We start from the raw sequence: 27,145 nt of genomic DNA on the forward strand, positions 1-27,145 counted from the left end.
AAGCATGTAAATTTTAGGGCACAGAAAACTGAGGAGATACATGTGGGAATTTTTTTTTCTTCTCCTTGGTGGTGGGACCTTCACTGAACTGTGCCAAAGTAGACAAGATTAGGTGGCAGAGAATATGAACTGTGAAACAATTTCCTACAGTGAAGAAAGGCATGGATCAGGGACAAAATATCATTAATGACAGGTCACAAGAGAAACTGTAAGGCTGTTTGGGATTTGCTACCCATTCCCCAACCACGTGTCCACAGGGCTGTCCATGTAGCACAGCACAGCCTCCATTTTTATTTATTTATTTTTTTTTTTTGTACAGGCTCACTACACAGCTCGGACTCATAGTGATCCATTTCAAGCCTCCCCAATGCTAGGATTACAGGCATGTACTACCATGCCTGGTCTTGGGTGCACCCGGGCCAGGGCTGGGTGGCATGCAGTACAGGGATTGAACCTGGGTATTTAAGCTTGCCAGGCAGGCACTTACGACTGCTGAACTATCTCCATATCCCACAGCCTCCATTCTGAGCAAAACATGTTCTTAGAGTTGCGATCTTATGTTTTTTTTGTTTGTTTTAATGTCCTTGGTTGTTGCAGGGTATCATTATGCAGGCTTGGACTTGTGGTGATCCTCCTGCTTTCAGTCTCCCTAGCACTGGGAGGCCTGGACTCCCTAGCACCACTATGCCCAGACTCTGGCCAGCTCAGCCTGCCCTGAGGGTGGGGCTGGTGTGGCATGTGGTGCTGGGAATCAAACCGAAGTCCCTGAGCTTGACTAAGCTTACCTAAGTAGGTGCTTTAGTCCGCTAAGCTAGCTCGCTGGCCCCCTTAAAAGATTCTGTACTTACAATGGAAGCTAACATAAGTTCATGACCCAGCAAGTATGCAACAAGAAACAGTGAGCTCTAAGAAGTGAGAAAAAGAAAAGCCAAGGAAGAGAAGGTGAACTGTAGGCCAGTGCTTCCCAGGAATAGTATGAGGGTCTATGGCACTTCAGCTCCAAAAGGCAGATTTATAACTAGAAGTTTATTAAACTTGTAAGTCACTGCATAAACAGTGAAATTTCAAAGGGATTCAAGCCAAGTGAATCTCACTAGATCTGAAAAGGCAACAGTAACTTCCTGAGAGAAAGAATCTGTCCTGTATTACATTGAGCTTAAAACCATGTCTAAAACTCAAAACCATGGTCTGCTTCCCTAGGGTGAGGGGCTCTGGTTACTTCCTTGATTGGCTTAGGTCAAAAGATTTTTAACAATGGACAAAATGACAATGAAATGCAACTTGATACCCACAAGGATAGGTATAAGCAAGAAGATGAAGAATAACAAGAGTCAGCGAGAATGTGGAGAAACAGATGTGCATTACTGACGGGGATGTGAAATAGTATGGCTGATGTGGAAAACACTCCAGCAATTCCTCAGAAAAATTGCATCACAATGCGGTCCAGTTAGTTCACTCATTGGTATATTCACAAATGAAAACATCTGCCCCCACAAAAACTAGTACATGTTCACAAGCAACATTATTCATAATGGCTCCAAAGTAAAAATAATCCCACTATCCATTAACAAATGCTTACACAAGTATGATATACCCAGTCAACAGATTGGCCATTAAAAGGTAATGATTGAGATATAGATACGTGCTGTAATATCAATCTTGAAAACATTATGCTAAGTGAAAAAAGCCAGCATAAGTAAATCTTTAGAGACAGACAAAAGACAAGGGTTTGCCTGGGTCTGGGAGATGGGACATGCAGGTGATTGCTAATGAGATCAGGGTTTCTTAGGGGGTGGTAAAAATGTCCAGGAATTAGATATGGTGATGGGTGCACAACACTGAACAAATATATTACCACCCACTGAGTTGTATACTTTGAACTGGATGGGTGTGTAAATTCAATAAAACTTTTTTAAAAAGACAGTTTTATTAAGATTCTAATTTTTTGGGGGGGGAGGTTGGGAGATCCTATAGGACACACATTTGGAACATTCCCACGTGTTGATTATGGCTGGAAGAGAAACAACCTAAACTAAAACAAGCACCAACAGCTTTACTAGGGTCCTCAAGGTCCTGTTCAACACTTCCCACCTCCTCTACACATCAAGTCTAGGACACTGCCTCAGGGTCCTTGATGCAGAGACACCAGTAATGGCTGATGCTGTAGATGAATCACTGAATTTTCAGTTTTCAGAAAAATGAATTATGTACATCAGGTGATCAAAATATAAACTTTTTTTAAAATTTCAGTAAAACACGCTGTCACTAATCCCCTTCAAAATACGCCCCCCCCCCATTTGAAAACACATCCCATGGTTCTTGCCACACTCTGAAGCAGCTCTGTAAGTCCTCTATTGTGTGTGGCTTTATGAGGTATGATTAAAAGCACATGGTGAATGGTGCTGCTAAGTGCCATCTAATAGAAAGGTAATCTAAGAGGTAAGGTAAGAGGGTGTGTCCTCTTTATCCATTTTAGTCACCACCTTCTGGCACTGTGTGACTTCTGGCTCTTTACCAAAGTTAAAATGACCATAAAAGGTAAAAGCTTTGAATTGATTCAGGACATAAAAGACATTGACTTATACAAAAGAACTTCCACAATTGCCTCAGAAAGTGTAAGAATGATGAGATAAATGTATTTGAAGCAAAGAGTATTTTAAAGTTCATTTGAAAAAGTAAAAGTGAAGAGAGAGAAGCAAGATAAAGAAATGCTCTGGAGAAAGCAGGGCAGGCTACTGTGAAGAGAATCATGACAGCAAGTTCTTCTTGGCATGTCTGCTCTTTTACACTGTTGAAATCTTGAGGAAACTTCTTGAGAAAGCTCTTGAGAACTTCTACATATGGGTTCTGAGAAGTGGTGCTGGGATCGAATGCCTCAGAATGACAAGTCTGGTCAATCTATTGAAAGCCTTCTTGAGCTCTCATGAGAACTCTACATGCTTTGGGAACTGTTCTGTGGACATGTTCCAGTATTTTGTAACGTAACAGGTCACGCCTACTTCCCTACCCAGTTTTGCCATGCCCTAGTCTCCTATCTCATTCTTTCCTGAAACACAAATCCCCTTAATTTTTCAAGAGTATTTTAGGGGTTTTAATGATAATGTATTTTACTGTAAATTTTTTTCTAAGAGCATTCGTTTTCAATCATATCATGTACAATACTGTCTTTTTCTTTGCTACTAGACAATCTAAATGGTAAATTTATTGTTTAATTTTCTTTTTCTTGAGTCAAGACTCCCAAAAGTTACATAGCTTTCCTGTATTTATCTGATGTTTAGTCTATGTTCCATTAAATGCTTAAAAAAGTTTTCATGAGCAAATTATCCAGACCCTTTTGGTTACAGGTTGATCCAATTTCAAAACTGAAACCAACTTTCTCCCCCTGCTATCCTTTGAGGGAGCAGGCTATAAGTAATGATAGCACTTGCATTTCCCATTCGTATACCCATTTTCTGGGTCTTTCTCCAGAAAGGCTTCAAGGTGGCTAGCCACATTTCTGGAGTCAGTTACTGCATTACTGCCTGAGAAGGGGACTGCTAGGGAATGTGCCCAGCTAGTCTGACCATCCAGCCCCAGCGCCACCTGAGCTTGGCTCTGCTGGGCAGACAGGCAGCCCTCAGTTACAGAAACTGACCTAGCAGATGATCTCAGAATGGCTATGGCAGCCTACTGCTGCCTATTGGCAAATGCCAAGTCTTAATTTAGGGAAAGGAATCCAGGGAGCAGTAAAGGACTCATACATTGTTGAAATGTGGGCTGCCAATTGCTTCAATCTTATGTCTCCGGGCCTGGCAATCTCTCTCACTGCAGCCCAGGGGCTCAACATGCTCATATTTGATAGACTCAGGCTGCAAAGAACCTGGAGAATGCCAAAGGCCAGAGGATTGTGAACATAAGATACATCTGCAAAATGCTGGGCCCAATCCTTCTGAAGTTCAACACCACCCCAAAGATGGTGCCTGTGCTCTTGGCCAGGCCAGAGTAGGGACAAGAAACACGGTTACACTTACCTGCTCTGTAGGTTAAGTGCTACGTATTTATACTCTTTTCCTCTTCCATGGAAAGATATCCAAGTACTTTACAGCAGGAAAGGCACCTCGCATTTTCCATGATTTTCTTAGGTTGCTCAGCAAGTTCTGAGGCAAAATACAGCAGCCTCCAGGTCTGCCCTGTTTATTCCTCTGCTTGTAGGCCACTGCTGCCCAGTCACAGATGGTCACAGAGCACAATACAGATGGTGCAGAACAGGAGCAATGCAGGTATTTTGCCCTCACTAGAATACTATAGCTAGTATACCTGTCCTAATGAAAGTTACTGTGTGGCCTATGGCATTTCCATTCATGCATTTCCATCTACACAACATGACCAGGGCCCATTTTAGTAATGTCAGGAGCAACAGCAGCTCAAGAAAGGAGGGTCTGAGAAACAAGAATGGCCCTGAATAGGAAAGACTAATTTAGCCCAACAGAGACTCAACGTTGAAGTTTCTTAACTGGAAAGAGCTATTAATAAAAGAAGGCAAGTGGGAAACCGGCAACATGAATTTTGTATTGACATTTAGTTCTTAATAATACATCCAAAATGCGTTCTGTTCTTACAGCACTGCAACTCAGGCTGTACTAGGTAGAGGGTGTGCATTGCCGGAGTCTCCCGTGAGAAAAGGGAGGAGCTGGTGGTAAGACACACACCGACTTCTCTTTGTGATCTATGTGGAGAGGTGCAGCCAGGTGGAGAGGTGCAGCAGGTAACTTGCCTTGGAGAAGGGGTGAGGAGGCAATCCCAGCTGGCCTGCAAACACATGGGCAGAGTCCCTTGCCCCAAGCCTACAAGAACACGGCTGATGGTGAGGTTAATGGGGGCAGCTACAGGGGAGTAGAGGAGAGGCTGGGATGTTACATTCTTGAGGTCTTCACAGGTACATGTCATCAAAGCCCGGTGGAGGGAGATGATCTGGGTTGGGTCTGGAATGAAAAAAGGGGCTGGTGAGCTGGAGTGATGGAAGGCAAGCCTCATAGGCAGACGTGGCTCTGGATGAGGGAGCCTATCCTCCAGAATGGCATGGAGTACTGCACTTGTGTGGCTTATGGCCACTTACTGTAGAGCCAGAATGCCTATGTTTAAATCCTGACTTTCACACTTTGGCTACCGTATGCCTGAGTTGGCGGGGGCACTCAATTTTCACATCTGCAAGATGTGGACAGTACCATCTACCCAAGACTAACGCAGATGCAGTGGGTTTCTGACACACTCTTAACTCTGTGCTAGTTCCTCCTCCTCTGAGTCCTCCTTACAGGGGGAGTCAGGGAGGGAGAAATGGAGGGATAGGGAGCTTCTGGAAGGCTCCAGCCAGTAGGCAGGGCCCAGGGGAGGCTCCTTTCTCTAAGCAGTCACAGGTGGTGGCAGTGGCAACTCTGCACTGGGTATCAGACACCTTTGCTATTGCAATGCCAAGGTGAGCTAAGCTGTTATCAAGTCCCACTTCTCAGCCACTTGAGGGGATACCTACCCAGAGGGGCTCGTCCCGATGGGTCCAAAGGGGTCAAAGCGAGCTCCTGGAGGAACTGCACCTGGAGGAAGCCGGTTTGGAAGACCTGAGGATGGGTCAATAAGTGCTCTTGGGAAGCCAGATCTCAGGGGGTCCACAATCATGCCACCTCTCTGGAACCTGAAGCAAGAAAGAAGATGGATAAGCAGCTATGGTAGGGACTGCCCTTGAAGAAATGTTGAGCAAGATGGAAAAGGACTAATAATGACCATGTCTACTCTGGATGGTCCGACAGACAGACAGCGGAAAGTGAGCAAGAACAACAGCATGCAAAGAACACCTCACTGGTGAGGGGCACATGCTCTGGGTTCTGTAGGGCTACCCACATTTGCAAAATTGACTTCTCTGCCACATGCTACATGCAAGGGATGAAAAGTAAAGATGTTTTACAGTGGTCTGTGGTACAGATAGACAAATGACTATAGTATAACAACAATTATGTGGAACAGAGGCTAAAAACTTAAAAAATTCCAATTCTGATCAAGAATAGGAGGTAGAATTGGCCAGAATCAATGTAAACTGTCACAGGCTCTGGCTCTGTGGGACATTAAGGACTAAGGACTAACAATAGCATGGCAACAATTAAGCAGGCTAGTTCTTCCACTGTCCCCATGACCACAGGACAGTTTCCCACTGTCTGTGGGATGTCCAAGTTGAGCTCCTGATGGCATCTGTCCCTCACAGAATTCTACAACCTCATGTACTCAAACCAGGATGAATAACTGATACTTTCCTAAATTGTGAGGCCATTATTTGAGCTGCAGTGCAAACACATTATTTCTCCACTAAAAATGAGATAATAAATATTGGGGTCACTTTTTTTCCCAGGTTAAAACAAGTTTAAATCTGTGATCAGAGAGCATAGCTATTGCGGTGGAGTAACTACTAGGTACATGTCAGGTGTCACAGGGACTAATGGGTCTCTGAGAATCTTAAGTCAAGTGAGGTAACACTTGGGTCACCTTAAGTCTGTCATTCAACCCTGTGTGTTCTTTAACCTGCACACCTGTAAATCCTTGTACATATTCTCCTATTCCAAGAGAGACTGCCTTCCTTGATCAGCTGTAGAGTACAGAGAAATAATACCAGAGCCTCCTGCAGGACGTGCCCAGTCCCCTCAGTACACAGCACCCTCCTGCGCTGCTCTGTTATGGCAGAACACAGAAAGTGCAGTGACTTCCCAGCTGCTCAGCAACACCTGCCTCCTCCACCTCTAAGGAAAAGACTGATGAAAGCTCTAAAATTAGAAGATAAGCTAAGGTTGAAAGCCAGAGTAAACTATGCTCCTGCCATTTCTCGAGCAATACTCACCCAAAGGGGTCTAGATCTTCTCCCCCGACAGCAAAAGGGCCCAAGGGATCAGACCTGAAACAAACAAGGGACAATTACTGCAAGTCCCGGAGCAGCTGGGCATCCAGGTTCCTGGGGGGCAAACCTGATGCCCTGGGAGTCACAAATGTACTCCTGAACAAGGGGACATGGGAGACACCTGCATAAGAACACAACACAAAGGATGTTTCAAGATGGTTCTTGGTACAGATTGACACTGGCCATATTACAATGGCAATTACGTGGAACAAAAGCTAAAATCACGGAGAATCCCACTTCTATAACAAAGTAAAAAAGATCAAAAGAGTGGTAACCTTCAGATAAATTTTCTATTCTATTTACACCTTCTTCACGTTCTGAAACTGAGTAAGAGGAATTTTTACACCAGAAAAATATTACTCTAAAATCAAAACCAAAATTACAAAGCTAAGATTTTAAAGCCTCCCAGTAGACTAAGATAGAGGAATGAAGTCATGTGCACGGTGTTCTCAGCTTCTTATAGTGCTCGCTTGAGCTTTAGGACCACTGTACACTGTGTATTTCTTTATTCACGCTAGCCTGCTGAAGCGCTATAGGCCACACATCTCTTAAGATTCTTTTCAAAGAAACTGATATTTTTTTCTTTACCGAGAAAGCCTTCAGTAGAATAAATGCTTGTCTGGCAAGCGCAAGGTCCTGAGTTCAATCCCTGGTTCCAGAAAAAAAAGAAAGCCTGAGCAAAAATGAGCATGCATGAATGTTTGCTTTCTAACAAAAAAATTGTATATTCTAAGGTATAAGACATAATATATTGTTCAAAAACCCTATACACTTTCATATTCTGACCAATAACTTTATGCATAGCTATCTTCAAAGAACATAGAAATCAAATTAATACCACAGAGACTTCTATGGGGAAACTGGAATCTGCCCCAAGGGAGAGACCAGATAGATACATCATGGTATAAACCTATGTACAGCCATAAAACAACAGAAACAATGGTATAAGTATGCTTTAAAAACACATGTGGAAACTGTCATGCTCTACTGTTAATGTGGGAGAAGGATTGCTAGTAGCCTAGGGAAATCAACTATAAAAGTGTGGGTATATATTAGGGGTGGGGGGCATGTATATATGAATAAAATGACAGAAAAAATACTGTAAGCATAAACACTGATAATCACTCCTTGAGTTTTCTTTTTATACTTTCCATAAAGGATATGGAATAAAATAAGATTTTGTGGTTTTAAAATTTTTTTTATTTATTTATTTATTTATTTATATTTGCTACAGGGTCTCACAATGCAGCTCAGACTTGTATTGATCTTCCTGTCTCAGCCTCCCTAGTGGAGGGATTACAGGTGTGTGCCACCATACCCTGGGTTCCAAGGCCGGCACAGCATGTGGTACTGGGGATTGAACCCTCATGCTTGCTCTTGTCAGGAAGGTGCTTAGACCACTGAGCTATCTCCCCATTCCAGGATTTTGTATTTTAAAATGTGTGCTTTAGAATCTGCTTGGAGCCCTGGCAAACAACACAAACGTGACAGCTCTGGGACACAGGCAGGCTTCTGCCAGACTAGGAAAAGCCTCAAACACAGCAAGTAATCGGAGCGCTTACTGGTAAGAAGCCATTAATTAGAGAACTGGGAAGAAATCCAAAAGTAAGCCGTTCTCCAGACAGTTACACCAAAAGGCTGGAAAAGATACTGGAATTGATGTGGACAAGGCCACGATGCCATGCCAAGGGAAGGAAATATTTTTCTGACCTAGGGAACCATCCCTTAGTCACAGTTCATGGAGCCAGGAGTCACTGCCCCTAGAGGCTGCCAATAATATCTGGCCTCTGGAGACTGGTCAGGTGGTACTTGAGGGCAGTAAGCATTTTACCTAACTCCATGAAGTGCCCCTGGCAGAGCAGCAAACACAGCTTCTACTGGCTGTTAAAATACCTGGGAGTGAAAAGCCTGACTTCCTGAAATGTGCAGTCATTTCTGTTTTTCTCTTTGGATGCCAGCCTATATGGGGAAGGGAGAAAAAATAGAACAAGAAGGATAGAAAGGCAGCTACAAGGCGCACTCCAACAATTTGTATACTTGAAGTTGTCACAGCACATTCTGTAGGCTCTCAACCACAGGTTCACTGCAACACAAACACTCCTCCAAACTCACTATGCACATGCTTAGAACCCATTTAAAACAGCTGGCCAAGTATCAGTCTTAAATGTACTGAATGAGGGCTCTGGGGATTGAAAAAACCATTTATATTCAAGGACCTTCAACTTTAGTCCCACTCCCCATTGTCCGGTAATCAACTGAAGAAAAGAGGACTCCATTTTAAACCTGGAAGACTGAAAGACTGGGCCTCCTGGGGCAGGATGTCCCTGTTGCAAAAGTGGTCTCACTAAAGGACTAGAAGGTGGCCTCGACCACACAGTGCTCCCTCCTGATGCATGCAGCTTTTGTCTTACATAAAATAACACCTAGGCACAGAAATTCACTATTACTGATAATGTAATAGTGGAGGTGGCCAGGCAAATTGGAAAGGTCTCAAGACTGGGAGACAGAAGGTATGCTCTAGCTCTGGGTCTGGGATTATCTAGCTGGAGGGCATGGACCTGTCATAAAATCTCTATTTCAGGGGCTTTTTTTTTTTTTTTTTGCAGAACCAGGGCTTGAACTCAGGCCCTTGTGCTTGCCAGGGAAGCACTTATTCCACTGAACCATCTCCCCGGCCCCTTTCAGAGTCTTTTAAAGATATAAAATCTAACAGTAGTACTCACAGGGGCTGCCAAGATGGTGACCCACAGTTTTGGACAGAAAAAGATTACCTGACAGGAAATGCCTGAAAGAATGGAAAAACAACAGCTACCACCATTTACCAAGATGTTGCTTTATATCAGACATGTCAAATTTTATTTTAAATTAATTTTTAAAAGATTTTTAAAATGCAATTTTCGGACGGTAATCCATTTCTGTTTCAAGTTTCATGAGTAAAAGATGATACATTAAGTCCTTTTGGACTTGTGGTCCAAAAGGTCCAAAGCCCTTTTGGTATGTTTTGGAATTCAGAAGTTTTCATTACCTTTCCAAATATGATGGGTACATTAATGTATTTTAACACTTCCAAGCAACACCCTGCTACAATCAATACCAAAATATTTCTGCAAGATGCATAAATATTCACACTCCTAGGATAGCTCAAGATACAGAGCTTCCTGTGACTTCAGGTTAGGTCTGCCACCTTAAACTCACCACAACATTGAGCACCAGTCTTACGAAACATTACGTTTTCAGAGCTCTTTTGATTTTGGAATTATAGATTCCAAAGTGGAATTTGGAATTATAGATTCCAACCGAGTAAGTTTCATTATCTTCTCTATTTTAAAGATGAGGATAGCAGGGCTCACAGAGGCCCTAGGTATCTGTAAATAGCAGACAAGAGTTATGCCAGACACCACCAACTCCAAAATTCATCCATATTCTTTTACATGGATGTGTTGAGGCTAGTCACCTTTAATGTGATTTTTATTATGTTTATATTTACCATCATTAGTTTGCCAATGACTTCTACTTTTTGTTCCTGTTTCTATTATTCAATTTTAATTTAATGTGGGGTTTTTTTCTATTTGTTTTTAAAGATTTTGTAATGGTTGCTGAAGAGATTTAAATTACATAACGTTCAGTCTCTTTAGAAGTAACATTTTACTTTTTCAAGAAAGCCTTCCCAGCATACATAGATTGCTCAACTCTTCCCTTTTGTAATTACAGCTGGCACAACCTGTACTGTGCTGAGAATCCTATGATACATTCTCATAGCTTTTGCTTTTAACAATAAAACGTATTTTAGAAAACTCAAGAGTTTTCTAAAGTCAACTCTATTTACTTAAGTAAATGTTAGACTTTTTATAATTACTCCATAGATTCTTGAGACTTTATTTCTAAATCTTTTCTCTCTCCTGTTCAGCTGGGTAATTTTTATTGACTTATCCTTAAATTATCACTCTTCAGTAAAATGAATTCTGCTGCAGATTCAGTCAGTTAGGTGTCAACTTTGATTAACATCTGGTTAAATGAATTTCCATTCCCTTTTAGTTCTTCATATATTATTTGCTGACATGTTCTATCATTCAATTTATTTCAATATGTTTGCACTTGCTTCTTGCAATATTTTTATAATAGCTAGTCTTTCTCAGCTAATTCCAACACCTGTGTCAACTTGGTATTGGCATCCATTGACTGTCTTTTTGTGAGCTGAAATTTTGTTGGTTCTTTTATGCCCAGTAATTTTGGATTTTATCCAAAATATGTGGAACATATTGTTATGAAGCTTATGGAGAATCCTGGTATTTTTGTTTTAGCAGGCAATCAACTCGGTGGATCTGAACTCCAATTCTGGTTTCCAAGTTAGTTCTGCTTCTAAAGGACTTACAGGAGTAGTAAGGACTGTACCGTATCTGTGCTATCCAATGCCCAATCTGAGACTTGGACAGTGGGTTATCCTGTAGTTCTATTCTTAAAAGTGTTTGATATGCTATTTGGGATCAGATCTACTTATGCACATTATCTCCCCCACAGTTTTTTATTAAGGCCAGGTGTCCTTGTACAACTTCCTGGGGTTTCTTCTGAGCACCTCCCTCCATGATCTCTTTGTACTATTTCTCTTGGGGCATGTGGATGGTGGTAGTCTTATCTTGGGTCCTTTGTCAGTAAGCAGGACATTTATTTATCTGGACCGTCTATGTATTTCCTATGATTGCTTCTGTCCAGAATCAACTAGAATAAGGATAAAAGGAAGAAAAAAACCCAAAAAACAAAACAGAAAACAAAACCAAAAACACAGTGGGTTGCTCTTGAGACTGTAATTTCTCTTACTGGAAAGGCGGTCTTGTCTTGTCTCCCTTACATGCAGTGTCCATACACTGCTACAGTTGAAGAAAAGGAAAACAAACAAGGGAGGTTTTCCCCAGTCTTACCCCTTCTGTATTTCTTTAAACTGAAGTAGAGGTTGTCCAAGAGCAAGCACTCCCCATCCATGCCAATACTTCCTGCCTTATCTTTTGAGTTTAGATGGGAAGATGTTAGAGGGGGAAAAAGTTGAGCTCACTGCCTTTTTGGTGGTACTTCAGGCTCTGATCTTTTCCAATTTGCTTACTGTCTGAGGACTTCTCAGACAGGTATATCACACATGGTGTATGATAGTCAGAATGGACTGTTCTTACCATAGACCAGATTCATCTTAACTGGTATAAACCAAAATGTGGCTGCTGGACTGTAATTACAGATATTAGTGAAGGCAAGTGCAACACTCTGCCTGCATTCCAGGTTTCTCTAGGCTGTGTGGCTGTGGTTTCATGGAGGGCCTATCAATGATGACCTGAATTACATGCAGATCCCTTACCCTCCAGCATGACTAAGGGAGCACTGCTGCTCAAATTCTCATGTGCACACAAATTCAGGGAAGAGGGATCTTGCTAAAATGTGAATTCTAATTCAGAAGATCAAAGGTGGGACCTGACACCACATTTTCCTATCTTCCAGGTATTCTGATATCATTGGTCTGGTTGATTACAACCTTTGTGGCTCCTTCCCAATCATTGTACAAGATTAGCTTTGAAATTATGGTGGTCCATCTCAAATATGGCAATGTGAGATGAGGAAGAGGAGCTGCTTATACTAGAAAGGAATTTGAGTACATAGACAAGTGCTGCATCTGCCGTGGTAGTCTGGGAAGCAGGGCGACTGCCCTTCCCTCCTCCCTACTTGAAGGATATCCTGAGTTCCAAGGCCAGCCAGGGGCTCAGAGGGCTCAGAAATACTGCATGTAGGTAAAATGACCAAAGACTTTTAAAAGAAAAAAATTGCACACAAATTATGTGGTAAAAAAATGTAAATCATTCAACATACAAATGTTACCATAATGACTCTAGCATGATTATCTTTGCTACTCTTCCGAATCTTTTTTCATAAGCATGCTTTTATCCAATTCTAATTTAGGGTCCTAGTGATTTCTTCCATGTAGGACTGCATTTCTCAAGTTATCTTTGCTACTAACTTTTTTAAAACATAGAATGTATACTTTCTTTTTTCTTTAGTGCATTTTGGTTATACAAATAAATATATTTTATTTTGGTTGATACACACATACATATCACATACTTTGATCACTTTCACCCTCATCACCCTCTTGCGCTGACCTCTTCCCTAATTGCTATTAACTTTTTTAGTAGCCAAGAAATATTCCCACTTATGTGAAGTTTTAAAATTTACTTAATCTTCTATTGCAGGTACTGATACCATTTCTGACATGGGTATTCAGGGCCTGGGGATTTGGCTCAGCGGTAGAATGCTTGCCTAGAAAGCTGGAAGCCCTGGGTTTGGTCCTCAGCACCAAAAACAAAAAATAAACCTCCCCTAAAAATAAACCTAGGGCTGGGGAGATGGCTCAGTAGGATAAGCGCTTGACTGGCAAACGCAAGGATCTGAGTTCAATCCCCAGTTCTGCCAAAAAAAATAAAAAATAAAAAATAAAAATAAACCTCCTCTGATATGGGTATTCAAATGTGTAACCATAAATAATGTTGTCATTAATAATTGTCATGTGCTTTAGCACTGTGCTGGAAATTGGTAACTGTCACCATTTGCCTGTCCCATGGATATATGAAGATAACACTAGGAATAAATAACTTATTTCCTTGGTCAACTGTCATGAAACTTTGCTCAGGAATCTCATTATACCTGATTTTGATGATGAGATTTGGATCTTTCACATTAATAAAATAGAGATAAGATTTTCAACTGAGTTGACATAATAGTGGGCTAAATCCTGGGACTCCTGGGGAAGGAGATATATTTGTATTTGAGAGGAAAGAGGGTACAATGTGGTAGGTAGAATCTGGCCCTTTTCAAGATTCCATACCTACTAAGCCCTGAAACGCACGGAAGCAATGTGAAAGCACTCTGGTGACTGTTTCTGGTGATATGGCACAGCCAACCTCAAAAAAAGGGACAACCTGGAATCCGTAACAGTGAACTTCATCAGGCTAGCGGCAGAAGAGAAAGGCAAGAGAGCAGACTTGGACAAGAGGAAGTTTTGAAATGCCACTATTGGCTCTGAAGGTGGAAGACAGTACATGAGAAGAAATGTGAGCGGTCCTAAGGGAGACGAATGCCTCAGGAACAGGACAGACCCACCATCTACCTCCAACTTTCCCTCAATGCACTGTCCTCTCCAGCTGTACTCTGGGCTGGATAGCCAGTGTGAAGCCTGCAGCCCCCTCTCCCTTGACAGCTTCTAGACACATGGAACTGCACTTAGGAAAACAAAGCTCTTTATGTGCCAGGGCAGACACCCCAAATTCAGTTTGTATTTGGAGGTTTGCAGGTGGAAGGCGAGAGATGAGTTATAGGTCTGTGTCCTGCAGGAAGTGAGAGAGGTTGTTTCTGCTGCTTGGATCATCAAACCTGACTAGGCATAGGGTAATTTACTTCAGGTCTGAAAGTCTTCCTCAATTTGAACTACTGTCTAGATCTTCACCATATTCTCATGAGACCACAGGTGGAGCATTTCAAAGAGACTGAGGATTCCTGGACTCCAGCCTTGGTTCCACCTCCTCCTGAGCAGTTGGTGACACTAGACAGGTCATCTTATTCTGCTCTCAACCGTCCCAATCACTTTTTACTGTTTTCAACCTTATCAACAGGATGCAATATTTTCAAAGATTTTGTTAAATAGAATTGACAATTAGTTACATAATTTTCCCTATTTTTACTAACCAAAAGTATATAATTACAAATCAGAATAAAAAACAATGGCAATTAACATTTACTGAGTACTTATCATGTGCCCACTTTTGAGCCCCTCTCCAACCCTGGCAACCTCTCATTTAGCAACACACCAAGGGGCTTCCACTGGGATGTGTCATCTCAACTACACACTAAGGTTCCTGATCTTTATTCCTTCCTCCTTCAGAGCAGAATCTTCTAAAGTTGACATCCTAATCTGCAAAAGTCCTGGACAGCCAGGGTGTTCCACAGTTACTGGGAGTCACCCAGCCAGCAACTCTGTACTACTGTACACAGCCCAGAACTGGCCCTCAGAAAGGAGGCAGGCAACCTGAGATGCTGGGTAGACAGGGTAGCTGGCAGCAGAGAAGAACGCATTTATCCATTAATGTCTCCATCTTCTCTTGCCACACACCAAAAGTTTGGTGATTTTATTGAAGACACGGGGGAGGAACCAAGGGGCAGGATGTGGGAGGGATGTGGGGTTGCACAAGCACAGGCTGCCCAATGGGCTCTCTGTACTCACCAAGAAGGCTGCCGGCTGGTGTGTGGGTGGTGTGGAGGAATCCTGAGAGGGTCTACCTCTCTGGCGGTGGCCGGAGGGAATTCCTGATGGGGACTTCTTTCACCAGCCTTGTCCCACTGTTCATGGAGAGGTGTGATGATTCCAGATACGATGCGAGACCGAAGCTCTTCACTATTCTTGTAGGTTCTACAGGAGGAAGATGGGGAATCAACTGTTTGCTGTTGGCTGTCAACTTTAGATACAGTATTCTGGCGGCGGCGACCTGGGCGGCGGCCCTGACGGTTCTCAGCCTGTGTTTGGCCTGTCTGCAAGGGTGGGAACAGGCCATCCAGTGGTGGACCGAGGTGAGGGGGGACAACAGCCCGGCGCTGTCTCCTCAGTTTGGGCCTGAGCTTCTTAGGCATCTGAATTACCCCTCCTTATTTACCACCCCATTAGAAACAGGTAAGGGTGTAGGGGCACAGGGCTGGACTAGCGGTTCCTCTGTTCCCAATGCTCTCTCAGCTCCATTGTGTGGTCATCACGTGTCATGGGAAGGGTCATAAAAAGCAAAGCCTCCATGGGAAGGATGAACAAGGCTCCTGGTCAGGGTAGGCAGGGCTCTGGTGCTCAAATTCAGTTCTATCAATAATCCAGGATTCTTCAAAGAATGCCCCTTACTATCTGTCCCATCCTACCAGGACTTCTTTCCCCTGCTGGTGAGAGACAAATAATATGAGGTATAACTGTAGCAACAGGGAGTGGGCAGGTCTCTAGGGCTCCTAAAAACCTGATAAATGAGTCATGTCCTGGGTCACAAAGCAAACTTCACAAGTAAAATCATACAGAATGTTTCCTGACCACATAGAGTCACACTAGAATCAAAACAGTCTTTGATTGAAATTAACACACTTCTAGATAATCCAAGAACCAAAGGGGAAGTCCTGAAAAAATAAATGCACAGTACTAAACTCAAAATTCACTTATTAGAGTATGTAGAATACAGCTAAGCCATTGTCCAGAAGAAAGTTTACAGCACAGAATGCTTATATTAGAAAAGAACATCTCAAATGAATCATCAGAATTCTGACTTCAAGAACCTAGAAAAAGGGCCAGGGAGATAGCTCAGCAGCTTAAGCACATGCCTGGCAAGCAAAAGGTCCCAAGTCTGATTCTCAGTACCAAAAAAAAAAAAAAAAAAAAAAGAACGAAGAAAAAGAAGAGTCAATCAAACCAAGTAGAAGTATGGAAATAAGAACAGAGATCAACAATTTTGAAAAAACAAAACAGAGAAAAATAAGGAAACAAAAAACACTTTAAAAATGGATAAAATCGACAAATTTCTACTAAGACTGACAAATGTGAAAAGAAAAAAGACAAGATTTGTAAGCACATATGAGACAGTGAAGCACAATTTAGCTCTAAAGCCTTCACAAGTAGCTCGTTGGGCAGTGCCTCCCTCAGGAATGTGGACTTGAGCTTTTCTAACCAGGTCCTGTGCTTTTCTCATGGATAAGGGAGATACTTCAGGTGGTTCACTCATGGGAAATCTCCTCTTACCAGGGGAATACTGGGTTCCAACACTGATAAAACTAACATGGGATTATAAACACACTTCCCAGCATCCTAACATCGCTTCTGGGTCTCTACTTGCTTGACATCACAAATTGTATAAAAGGGGCCCTCTCCTTGGTTCAAAACCCAGCCTAGTTTTGAGTATCTAGTGGCTAGGATGGTGCACTATTAAAGTTCTCCTGAAATAATTCCTCTGGGTCTCCTCACTCTCTTGGAAATTCTACAATAGTAAGAGAATGCTAAGAATTACTTCATTCAACAACTAATTCTTTTAAAACCATAAGCTACAACATATAATCTGAATAGTTCTAAAATCCTTAGTAAAACACTAATAAATTGAATTAAAATGTATAAACAATTTGTATTTATGTACAAAATATATAAACAAAAATGTATAAACAACAAAAAATTGTATAAACAAAGTTGGGCACTGTGGTGGTACATGCCTATATTCCCAATACTCAGAAGGCTGAGGCAGAAGAGTACCCTCGAGTTCAAGGCCACAGTAAGTTCAAGCCAGCATGAACTATACAGTGAGACTTTGTCTCAAAAAGCCAACCAAACAACTATTATAAGCACATAGGATTTACTCTAGGTATCCAAGACTGTTCTAATACTTACAAATCAATATAATCTACATGAATAAAGGAAAAAAAGATTGTATCAATACAGAAAAATGCTGAACAAAATCCAACATAACTATGATTTTAAAAACTACCAAAAGGGAAATGAAAAAGAAAGATTTATATGATCTGAACAGAAACCAGAGTTATTACATAGAGGGAAGTAAGAATTGATAATTTCCTCAGCTTAATAATAAAGAGAGGGGCTGGTGAGATGGCTCAGTGGTCTAAAGCGCCTACTTAGAACAAGCTAAACAAAGCACAGGGAACGCGGTTCAATCCCCCAGCACCACATGCCAGCCGCCCCGCCCCCTGGTGGGCTGAGCTGGCCACACACACAAAATTAAAAAAAAAAAAAAAAAAAAAAAGTTTAAAAAAAAAAGTTAAAAAAAAATAATAAAGAGAATCTACTGTTAAAAAAATATATTTAATGGTGAAGACTGAACTCTTTGTCTTCAATAACTGAGAATAAAGGCAAGTCTTTTGTCATACTTATTTAGTATAATACAGGAACTTAGAGGCAGTGCAGTAAGGCAAAAAAACCAAGAAGAATAGGTATCAGAAAATAAGGAACAAAATTGTCTCTCCTTGGCTATGACATAATAATCTATCTTGACATTCTTGAGGACATCTACCAAAACTCACTAGTTATTATATGCAAATGAAAATTAAAACCATATCACTGTACATCTAACAGAATGATAATAAAAATTTATATATAACAGTAATATAAGATAAAGAGAAACTGAACCACACATATACTAGTGGCAGGTATAATATGGTAAAAAGAGATAGAAAACATTTTACATTTTCTTTTTATTCCTTTGAGACAGGGTCTGGTTATGTAGTTCAGGTTGGCTTTGAGCTCATTTTGTAGCCCAGGTTGTCTTGAACTCGCAATGAACCTCTTGCGTTAGCCTGCTAAGTGCTGGGATTACAGGTGTGCACCACCACAACTGACCATTTTCCTTTCTCATAAAACTAAACATGATATTGCCATTGTACTCTGGGTAAATGAATATTAAGAGCACACAAAAATAGTACACAAATGTTCATAATGTTTATTTGTAGGAGTCAAAAACTGGAAATAACTCAAATGTTCTTCAACTAGTAAATGGTTAAACAGAGGGCTATACATACCATGGAAATACTACAAGCAATACGAGATACAAACCATTAACATACACAACTCAGATGGACATTGTAATGTTATATTGCAGCTTGTACAATGTGACCACAATAAGGGTCTATTCTAGTTTGTATCTGGATGTTCCCTCAAAGCCTCATGTGGGCATGAGGGAGACTTTGAGAGGGTGGCTGAATCTAGAGTGCACAACTGGTTCATAATTAGGTGCTGGGAGTGTGAGTGCTACGCCCACCCTAAAAAGAGGCTTGCTCTTGCTCTCTTCTGCCACCCCAGCTGCCATGAACTACTGCGCCTTTTCCATGTGCCACCCTGCCTTAGAGCCAGTGATTATGAATGGAAACTGCCACAAACTGTGAGCTAAATAAACCCTTCCTTCCTTAACTTTGAGTATTGGACATTTTATCTCAGCAATGAAACAAAAGTAACTATTATTTCTTAGAATTGCCTATTAAGTCTATAATTACAGGATCTCAAAATAAAAGGTTAAATTTGAATATACTTTTATGTATCGCCATAAAATAGACTGGGACTCAAGGAGGACAAGTGGAGAAGCAAGGTGGATAAGGCAGGGACTTCAACTCGTGCCCCTCCCATTCCCACCAGAGCAACTCCACTCTCCCCAGGATAATATGTCAATCCTGAAGAATGCTATGCAGGAAGAAAGAATCCCACAAGGGAGAAGCACAACTGACTTCAATGGCTTAGAGGTCCTATTACCTTTGGCCCCTATAAACCCTGCACAGATGCTCCCATCTCGCACACAGAGCCTGTGGGACTCTGTTGCTTCCCTGCCCAAGCTGGGTAGAGAAAATTCCAACTCCCATTCCCTTTCAGAGGAGCTGGGAGTGACACAGGCAGGAGACCTCTAAGACCACCCATGTAGACGTTTACTTGTAGAACTCAGTGCTGGCTCAAGAACTGCCAAGTCCTGCACCAGAAGTTCTTACATAATTCCTAAGCCTTGGTAGAACAGCTATAATTTTGGTGTGGTAAAAGCCTCTCATCCTGTCTGACACAGAAAGGACATGGGAAGAAGGAGCAAAGCAGGTTTAAACTCCTTACCAAATCCAATATGCCTAAACATGGGTTCAAATTCTTACGTAAAAGAAGGGAGACACACAAGGAGGGCTTGAGAGACCAAGGTGGCTACAGGCAGGCAGTACAGTGCTATCACCATGGAGCAGAGGAGGCAATCCACAGCCCAGCTCCTAGAGCCTCAGTTTCCATGAAGATAGCTTCTGCCAATGAGTTTTTTCCTTTGTGTATTACTAAGAGCTGGGCCCAGTGCTAAACAGGCTATGTGCTGACACCCCATTCAGTTCCCAGAACAACACCCTGTCACTCTGTGGTGGTACATTTTTGTCCCTCACTTCATGGTAATCAAAACAAAAAACAAAATATCCAACCTCATACATATGCAAATCCCAATAACAAATGGATTTAAAAAAAAAGAAGACACTATCACAGTCCTCTTTCAGCATTGCTGGGGGCACTAAATGCTCTAATGAGCATGAACCGCTTAGGAAATGCCTGGGTTCATCCACAAGTTGTGTCAATTTCTCTCCCAGTAGAATTCCAGGACATATCAAAGACCACACCCCAAGCTCCTTTCCTTATCCCAATCACAGTGTGAAACACCCAGAAGACTAGCACTCTCTGTAAAGCCAGGTCTGACCTCATTGCCCATCCTCCTTCCTTTATCTACACACAAGTGCATCCAACCTACCACCTGTAGGCTTCTGTGATTCTGTCTGTATATTGTAAAAAAAAAAAAAATTTTTAAAGAGGAAGTTTTGCTATATGTAATTATATATTATATATTGTATACATGGCACAAGACAATTCCTTTTCAATCACTGTGGCCCAGGCAAACCAAAAGTTTGGATACTCATAAGTCTACGGCATGCAAAAAAGACCTATACCCTATCCTTAAGATCTCCAAGCAGCTACTCAGAAAACATCCCATTTCTGAAATGCCAAATGTGAGGCCTAAAAGGAGGCCCCTCTGAGAACTGACACAAACTGGAACGCCAAGATAGACAGGAGGAGTAGGCTGTATGAAGCAGAGGAGAGTGTTCTACGCAGAGGAATGAGGTCTGAGGGGAGAGAAGGAAACGCCACATGGCTGAAGCAGAGCAACAAAAGAGGAAGCTGTAGAAGGTAAAAGCAGGATGGTGAGTACTAGGCTCTAAGGCCTCATTGAGATTTAGTTCTTTTACCAAAATCTTGAATATTCCCTAGTGGGAAATGCTTTAAAGAAAAATTTTAACTGTGGCTAAATACACATTGACACAAAAGTATCATCTTCGCCATCTTTTTTTTAATCATTATCTAAAAATACAAAATAGTAAAAAAAACCATTAGAAATGATACAGAATTTCATCAAACAATAGGCATTCAACAATGGTTTCTGTATTGCTTAATGTTGTCTTCAGATTAGTTGTTCAGATTATTAGATATAAGCATGCAAAATTGGTTTTAAACAGTTACAAGAAATTAAAAAGGACAAGAAAAAGTCATCAACTGCGTCCCTCTGTAGACCAGCAGAAACCAGCAATAAAATTATCCAAGCCATCCTGAATACATACATAACCATATCTCTTTCCCCCCTCCTTTCCTCCCGTCTTTTTCATCTCAATTTTCCTTCACTTTGAACAGATTCTTTCCCTTTCACAGTATCTATGGTACCTTCAGATTTTAGTTACTCTTTCAGATTCTTACCCCACTGAAACAGTACAACATTTCCACATATGGATCTGATTTATTTCATTTGAGTATGGTCTCTAGTTGCATACACTTACCTATAAAAAGCCTTAAGTTTATCTTTTTTATAGCTGAGCAATATTCCTTTGTATAAAAATACCACATCTATTTTATCCATTCCTCAGTTGATAGGCATTTGAGTTGTTTCCAAATGCATCTTACTATGGTGCGATATTTTCAGTTCATTTGGAAAGATACCGAGGAGGGAAATAGCTGGGTTGAGTGGGAGGGACCTCCAATCCTAGCTTTTGAGAAATCTCCATACTGATTTCCATAGTGGTTCACCACTCCACACTCCCACTAACAGTAGAGAAGGGCTCTTCCTTTTCCCCACAGCCCCACAAGCACTTTGTTATTGGTTGACTTCTTAATGATAGCCATTCTTTCTGGGGTGAGATCGAATCCCAGTGTTGTTTTAGTTGGCATTTCCCGAATGATCAATGATGTTGAACAGTTTTTTACATATTTACTTGCCATTTTTATTTCATCTGAGAAGTACACATTCATCTCAGATGCCCATTTTTGGACTGGGTCTTTCAATTTTCAGGGCCTGATTTTTAAAATTTGTTATATGCTCTAGATAAAAATCCTTTGTCAGAGGGACAATTGGCTGTAATTTCTTCCTCATTTGTGGATTTTCTTTTACTCTGTTGGTGATTTCTTTCTTTCTTCCTTTTTTATTTGTAATCTCCAGAAAGGTGTAAAGTTTGTTAACATCTTGAAAAAATGGGAGCAGAGTTATAGGACTCAGCTACCAAATACACTTATTTACAAGTTTTATGATAAAAGGCAAATTTTAACCATTAAGATTAATGAAAAGAATTTTTAAAAAACATTAGTACTTCATTCCCCAGGGAAGAATGATGAAAACGTTTAAGTGATTGGTCCTGTTAAGACTATGGGCTGGGACTAAACTCAAAGTGAGAGTACTTGCCTAATATGTACAAGGCTGTGAGTCCTATTCCTGGCACTGGGAAAGGGAAATAAAACAAAACAAAACAAATATATTAAAAATGTATTTTACAAAAGGCAATTGCTAAACATGAAGCTTCAGAAAACTACTCTTGCAGCTAACCAGAGAATTCTTTGCTTAGAAAAGCTATCCTAAAAAAGACAAAACAAACAACCCCCCAGCAACACATACAAATCTATCTTCATTTAAGTACATGCTTTCTTTCAGCTTTTTCTGGAAAAAAAAAAAAAAAAAGTTGAATTGTGCTTTCTAGAGCTTTAAGTCTGTCTTCACTGTAGATAACTATGAGATTCTGATGGGGAAGATGTGCAATACCACCCTTTCCATGAACTGTCAAAGTTCTCTCTAGCTTGCCAGTGACAGTGCTGAAACAGTAGAACACAAAGTCCTCTCCTACACAGTAGATCCATTCACCACAGGGAGACAGGGCACAGCAAACAAAGTCACTGCCTTCTCTTTTACCAGAGCTAAAGCTTCCAAAAATCTGTCCCTGCATATTCATGATAACCACTGTGTTTGACCTGTTGCACACCACAAAGTGCTATGGGTTTTTAGGAAGCAGAATCACACTGTTGACAGTAACATCAGTCCCTGTGGTGCTGCCCAAGGATTTAGACATTTGAAAATTCTGTGGTCTTCATATTCCAGATCTTTACAGTGCCATCAGAGGATGCACTAATAATATAATGTCCATCTTGTGTAAATGTTGCTTCATTAACAAAGGAGGAATGACCATGGAATTCCTTCAGTGTTTTCCCAGATTTTAAACCATGAATTCTAATTGTTTGGTCAAAGGAGGCACTAAGGTTCTGACTGCTGTTCTTCGAAAAGCTCAGACAGGTGACCCCTTTATTGTGTGCCCTTTCAAATCTCGAATTTTCCAGACCTTGATTTTTCTATCTTGGGCACCAGTTGCTAACATTTCTGTATCTCTGCTGAAACACATACAGAGAACAGCATCACCTATCATCATGAAGTTATCCTGGGCCTGGTACTTAAAGATCCTTCCTGATTTTTCCAGTAGTCCATACTTCAGTGAATCCACCAACAGATCTAGTAACCAGATACTGACCTTCGGGAGAAAATAGAGCACATTCCACATGTGATTTCTGATCAAACTTAGTATGCCTGCTCAGCTGTGTAGGAAACTTTTCTTCTTCCACATCTTTGACAGCAGCTTTGCCTCAAAACAAATCTATGGTCATACCAAGAGGCAGCAGCCCCTGGTGCTGTTGCCATTTCAGTGCCTGTCCCAGCAATGCCATGAGAAGAGACAGAGGCACTACACTGACTTCCCCAGCTAAGGCCTGGGCAATTGCTGCTCTTCTTTTCTCTTTGCTACTTCCATCTGGGTATGGCTCACAAAGATCAAAATAAGACCTCGCCAGGAGATTCTCCAGATGAATACACCGCTCTGGGTATGTCTGTTTTAACATGATCATGGGGTTAGTCTGTCTCAGAAGTGACCTGGCAGCAGCTAGTTCACGGAGCTCTATTAACTCCAAAACTACCCGTTCATAGAGATCAATAAGTGTTTTGTCTGGCAAGTTCAATGACTGTATAGCCTGTAAGACAGTATCCCAATGGCCACTATTAATGTCAGCCACAAAACTCTCAATACTGTCCATGGTATTCAGAGACACAGGAGTTTTCTCCTGTAAGGTAGCCAATTCCCAATATAAACTGTTCTCCTTCAGGTACTGCATAATAAGACAGATCACCTCTGAGGACTCAACTTCAATCGACAAAGCTGCATCTCTCTAGGTACAGGCCTAAAACACCACTATCAACCTCAGCCACAGAATGGTTATTTCTTCTGTGCAGAAAAACTTTCATCTTTCATGGTAACATCTTTAAGCTCAGGAGCCTTAAGTACATTTATAGTGTTTTACTGTCATCATCATCTACCTCCAAAACTTTTTCATTTTCCTAAGCTAAAACTTTAAACCCATTAAAATATTAATTTCCCATTCTCTTCTCCCCCAGGCCTTAGCAACCACCAAGATGCTGTCAAAAGGAAAAGGAACCAACTACTGAGCTCCTACTGATGGAACTCTAGGTTAATTTTGGTCAACTCTGAACTTGAACATTCAAAAATTACATAAATGGACTATAATACTGAATAAAGAAAGAACACAAAATCACCAGTCTACACATGTAAAATATGTAGTGCATCAAAAATAAAGATGACGGGGGAACAGCAAATTATCTTATATTAAAAAACATTAGCTTGGGGCCAGGGAGATAGCTCAGCAGTCTAAGTGCCTACCTGGCATGTGCAAGGACCCAGGGTTTGATCCCTTAAACTGCATGCTGTGCCAGCCCCACATGGAGCTGACCAACAAAACTGAGTGTGGTAGCATAAACCTATAATCCCAACACTGGGGAGGCTGAAACAGAAGGATCACTAGAAGTCCAAGCTGTGTAGCAAGACCCTGCACCAAATACATAAATAAATCTTACAAATAAATAAATAAAAAATATTAATTTAAAAATGGAGAATGATAGGCCTAGAAAATTACTGTCCTATAAAAAGTCATACCAGGGGTTTAGCTCAGTCAGTGGCACAGGACCTGCCAGGCAAGTGTGAGGTCCTGAGTTCAATTCCTGGTTCCAAAACTAGCAGCAGTTTTTATTATACAGAAATCTGAAAGATAATCAAGTGTGCAAATTTATGAGCATCTATGTTAAGACAGACACCATGTCTTGGGTACAAAGTGGTGAGGACAGAGGCTCACCCTATGAAGTGTTCTTGTCAGAAATGTTCAACCTGACTCAAATGAGGTAACAATCTGAGGAACTAACCACAAGAAAACAATCTGAACATTCTCTACAATTGACCTTGAGTCTTCACAAATACCAATGTTAGGACTGCAGTGAATATCTCAGTAGTAGAGTGTTTACCTATTATGAATGAAACACACACACACACCCCTCAGTGTTTTTTTGTTTTTTTTTTTAGTGGAGCCAGGGACTGAACTCAGGCCCAACTGCACTATCTCCCCAGCCCCTCTCACAGTGTCTTGCAAAACAATAAAATTAAAATATATGGGCCATTGAGATAGCTCAGTGGACTAAGCGCCTGCCTAGGCAAACACAGGGACCGGGGTTTGATCCCTGGCACCACATGCCACACCAAACTGGCCTATGTGGTGGCACAGCACTGAGGAGGCTGAAAACGGGAGGATCACTGAGTCCAAGCTGTGTAGTGAGATCCTGTACCAAACAAATACATTAAAAAAAATTTAAAAAGTCCAGGAAATTGTGCCAGATTAAAGAGGATTAAACAGACCCAGCATTAATTCAATGTGCAATTTTTAGATTGGCAACAAAATGACATCATTGGCATGGCTATTGAAATTAGAACACGAGCTGTACTTTAGATAGTATTGTACCAATGCTACATTTCCCAAGCATTATAACTGTAGGAAGGGTAGGCAGTAGGACACCCCTGTGTTACTCACACTGTTGTTGCTACAGTTCATGTCTAGATGTCCACTCAAAGGCTCATGAAGTCAGGGGTTGGACTTTTTGGAGGTGGCTGAATCTAGAGTTTGTCATTGACAATGTGAGTAATAAATTAGCCCAAATGCATGCATAAAATAAAAAGAAACATGAAGAGCCTTGTCCTCTCTCTCTTACTGTGTGTGCTATCTTTTGCCACCATGAACTTTTGCTGCCCTGCCATGTGCCATCCTGCCCAGAAGCCAGGAAATTATGGACTGAAATCTCTGCAAACTATGATCTAAATAAACATTTCCCCCTTTAACTTTGGGTATCAAGTACTTTATCTCAGCAATGAAGAATGTAACTAAGTAATATTTAGAAATGAAAGTTATAAAGTCTGCAAATATTTTTTTGCTAATTCAAGAAAAATTAAGAAAAAGTGGCAAAATGTTAAAAATTGGTGAATCTACATGATGGGTAATTAATTGGGTGTTTACTGTTTTTTCTGCAAATCATCTCTAGGGGGGTGGTCTGTGAAGTTCAAAATAAAAAGTGTAGCATGGCAACAGAATGAGACAAGCAACACTGGGAGAAAATATTTACAAAACAACTATCAAATAAAGGACTGTTACCAAAAATGTACAATGTACCACCCCACCCTGGGGGCATTGAGGCTACGATTGAGACTGGGCATGGTGGCGCATGCCTGTAATCCCAGCACGTGTAAGGCTGAAAAACAGGGAGTATCACAAGTCTGATCTGTGTAGTAAGACACTATAGACCCTGTACTAAATACATAAAAAAAGGTATGATGAACCTTAAAAACTCATTAACGATTCACCAATTTTAACTTCAGCAAAAATGTTTGAACAGACACTTCACCAAGGAAATATAAATGGCAAATAAGCATAGGATGTTCCATATGTCTTTAGGGAATTGCAAATTAAAAACATAAAATACCAGTATTAGAATGGCCTAAATCCAAAACACCTATGACAGAACAATAGTAAATTTCATTCATTATTGGTGGGAATACAAGATACAGCCACTCTGAAGGACTGTCCATATGAAATCATTTTCTAACTACACACTCTGAAAAGGCAAAACTATGAAGACAGTAAAAAGATCAGTAAAAAAAGATCACCAAGATTAGAGGGGTGTGGTGGGTTAACTGATGGCCAACTTGTAACACCCCACCTGAACTCAGTCAGCATAGTTCTCGGTGTGGAAGGCCTACCTGAGGATAACAGGAGGGAAAGATGGTATGCTGTTGATGCTTCTGAAGAAGTCTGTTATGCTGGCTTTTCTGATATGAACTCAGTTGTTCTCATCATCAGAGAGGCTCTAGACTTTGCTGTTACTGATGGCACTGGTCCTTACTTTGAGTGTCACTTCCTGGTTCCAGTGCAGATCTCTCAGCCTGGTGGTACAGATCCTTCATCCCTGGTGCAGACTTACTTTCTAGCTTCTACCA

At 41.1% G+C, this 27,145-nt stretch overlaps 1 protein-coding gene and 1 pseudogene across 2 annotated transcripts in view; both read right to left on the bottom strand.

The window, feature by feature from the left end:
* Nucleotides 1–4,526: 4,526 nt before the first annotated feature.
* Nucleotides 4,527–27,145, bottom strand: part of Psmf1 (proteasome inhibitor subunit 1) — a 37,090-nt gene continuing 14,471 nt past the window's right edge. The window contains exons 1-5 of one of the 2 annotated variants that reach the window (XM_023707895.1): nucleotides 19,589–19,680; nucleotides 15,165–15,350; nucleotides 6,857–6,910; nucleotides 5,507–5,665; nucleotides 4,527–4,961 (exon numbers count right to left, since the gene is read on the bottom strand). In XM_023707895.1, the coding sequence (XP_023563663.1) occupies nucleotides 4,910–4,961; nucleotides 5,507–5,665; nucleotides 6,857–6,910; nucleotides 15,165–15,350; nucleotides 19,589–19,665 (528 nt within the window). In that variant the 5' untranslated portion in view covers nucleotides 19,666–19,680 and the 3' untranslated portion in view covers nucleotides 4,527–4,909. Of the gene's footprint in view, nucleotides 4,962–5,506; nucleotides 5,666–6,856; nucleotides 6,911–15,164; nucleotides 15,351–19,588; nucleotides 19,681–27,145 lie in introns of those variants that run through there. The other variant, XM_004647648.2, reaches the window with a different exon arrangement.
* LOC105741170 lies at nucleotides 22,320–25,709 on the bottom strand (annotated as a pseudogene).

The sequence above is a fragment of the Octodon degus genome, unplaced genomic scaffold (assembly GCF_000260255.1).
Source record: "Octodon degus isolate 3935 unplaced genomic scaffold, OctDeg1.0 scaffold00317, whole genome shotgun sequence".
Taxonomy (NCBI): Eukaryota; Metazoa; Chordata; class Mammalia; order Rodentia; family Octodontidae; genus Octodon; species Octodon degus.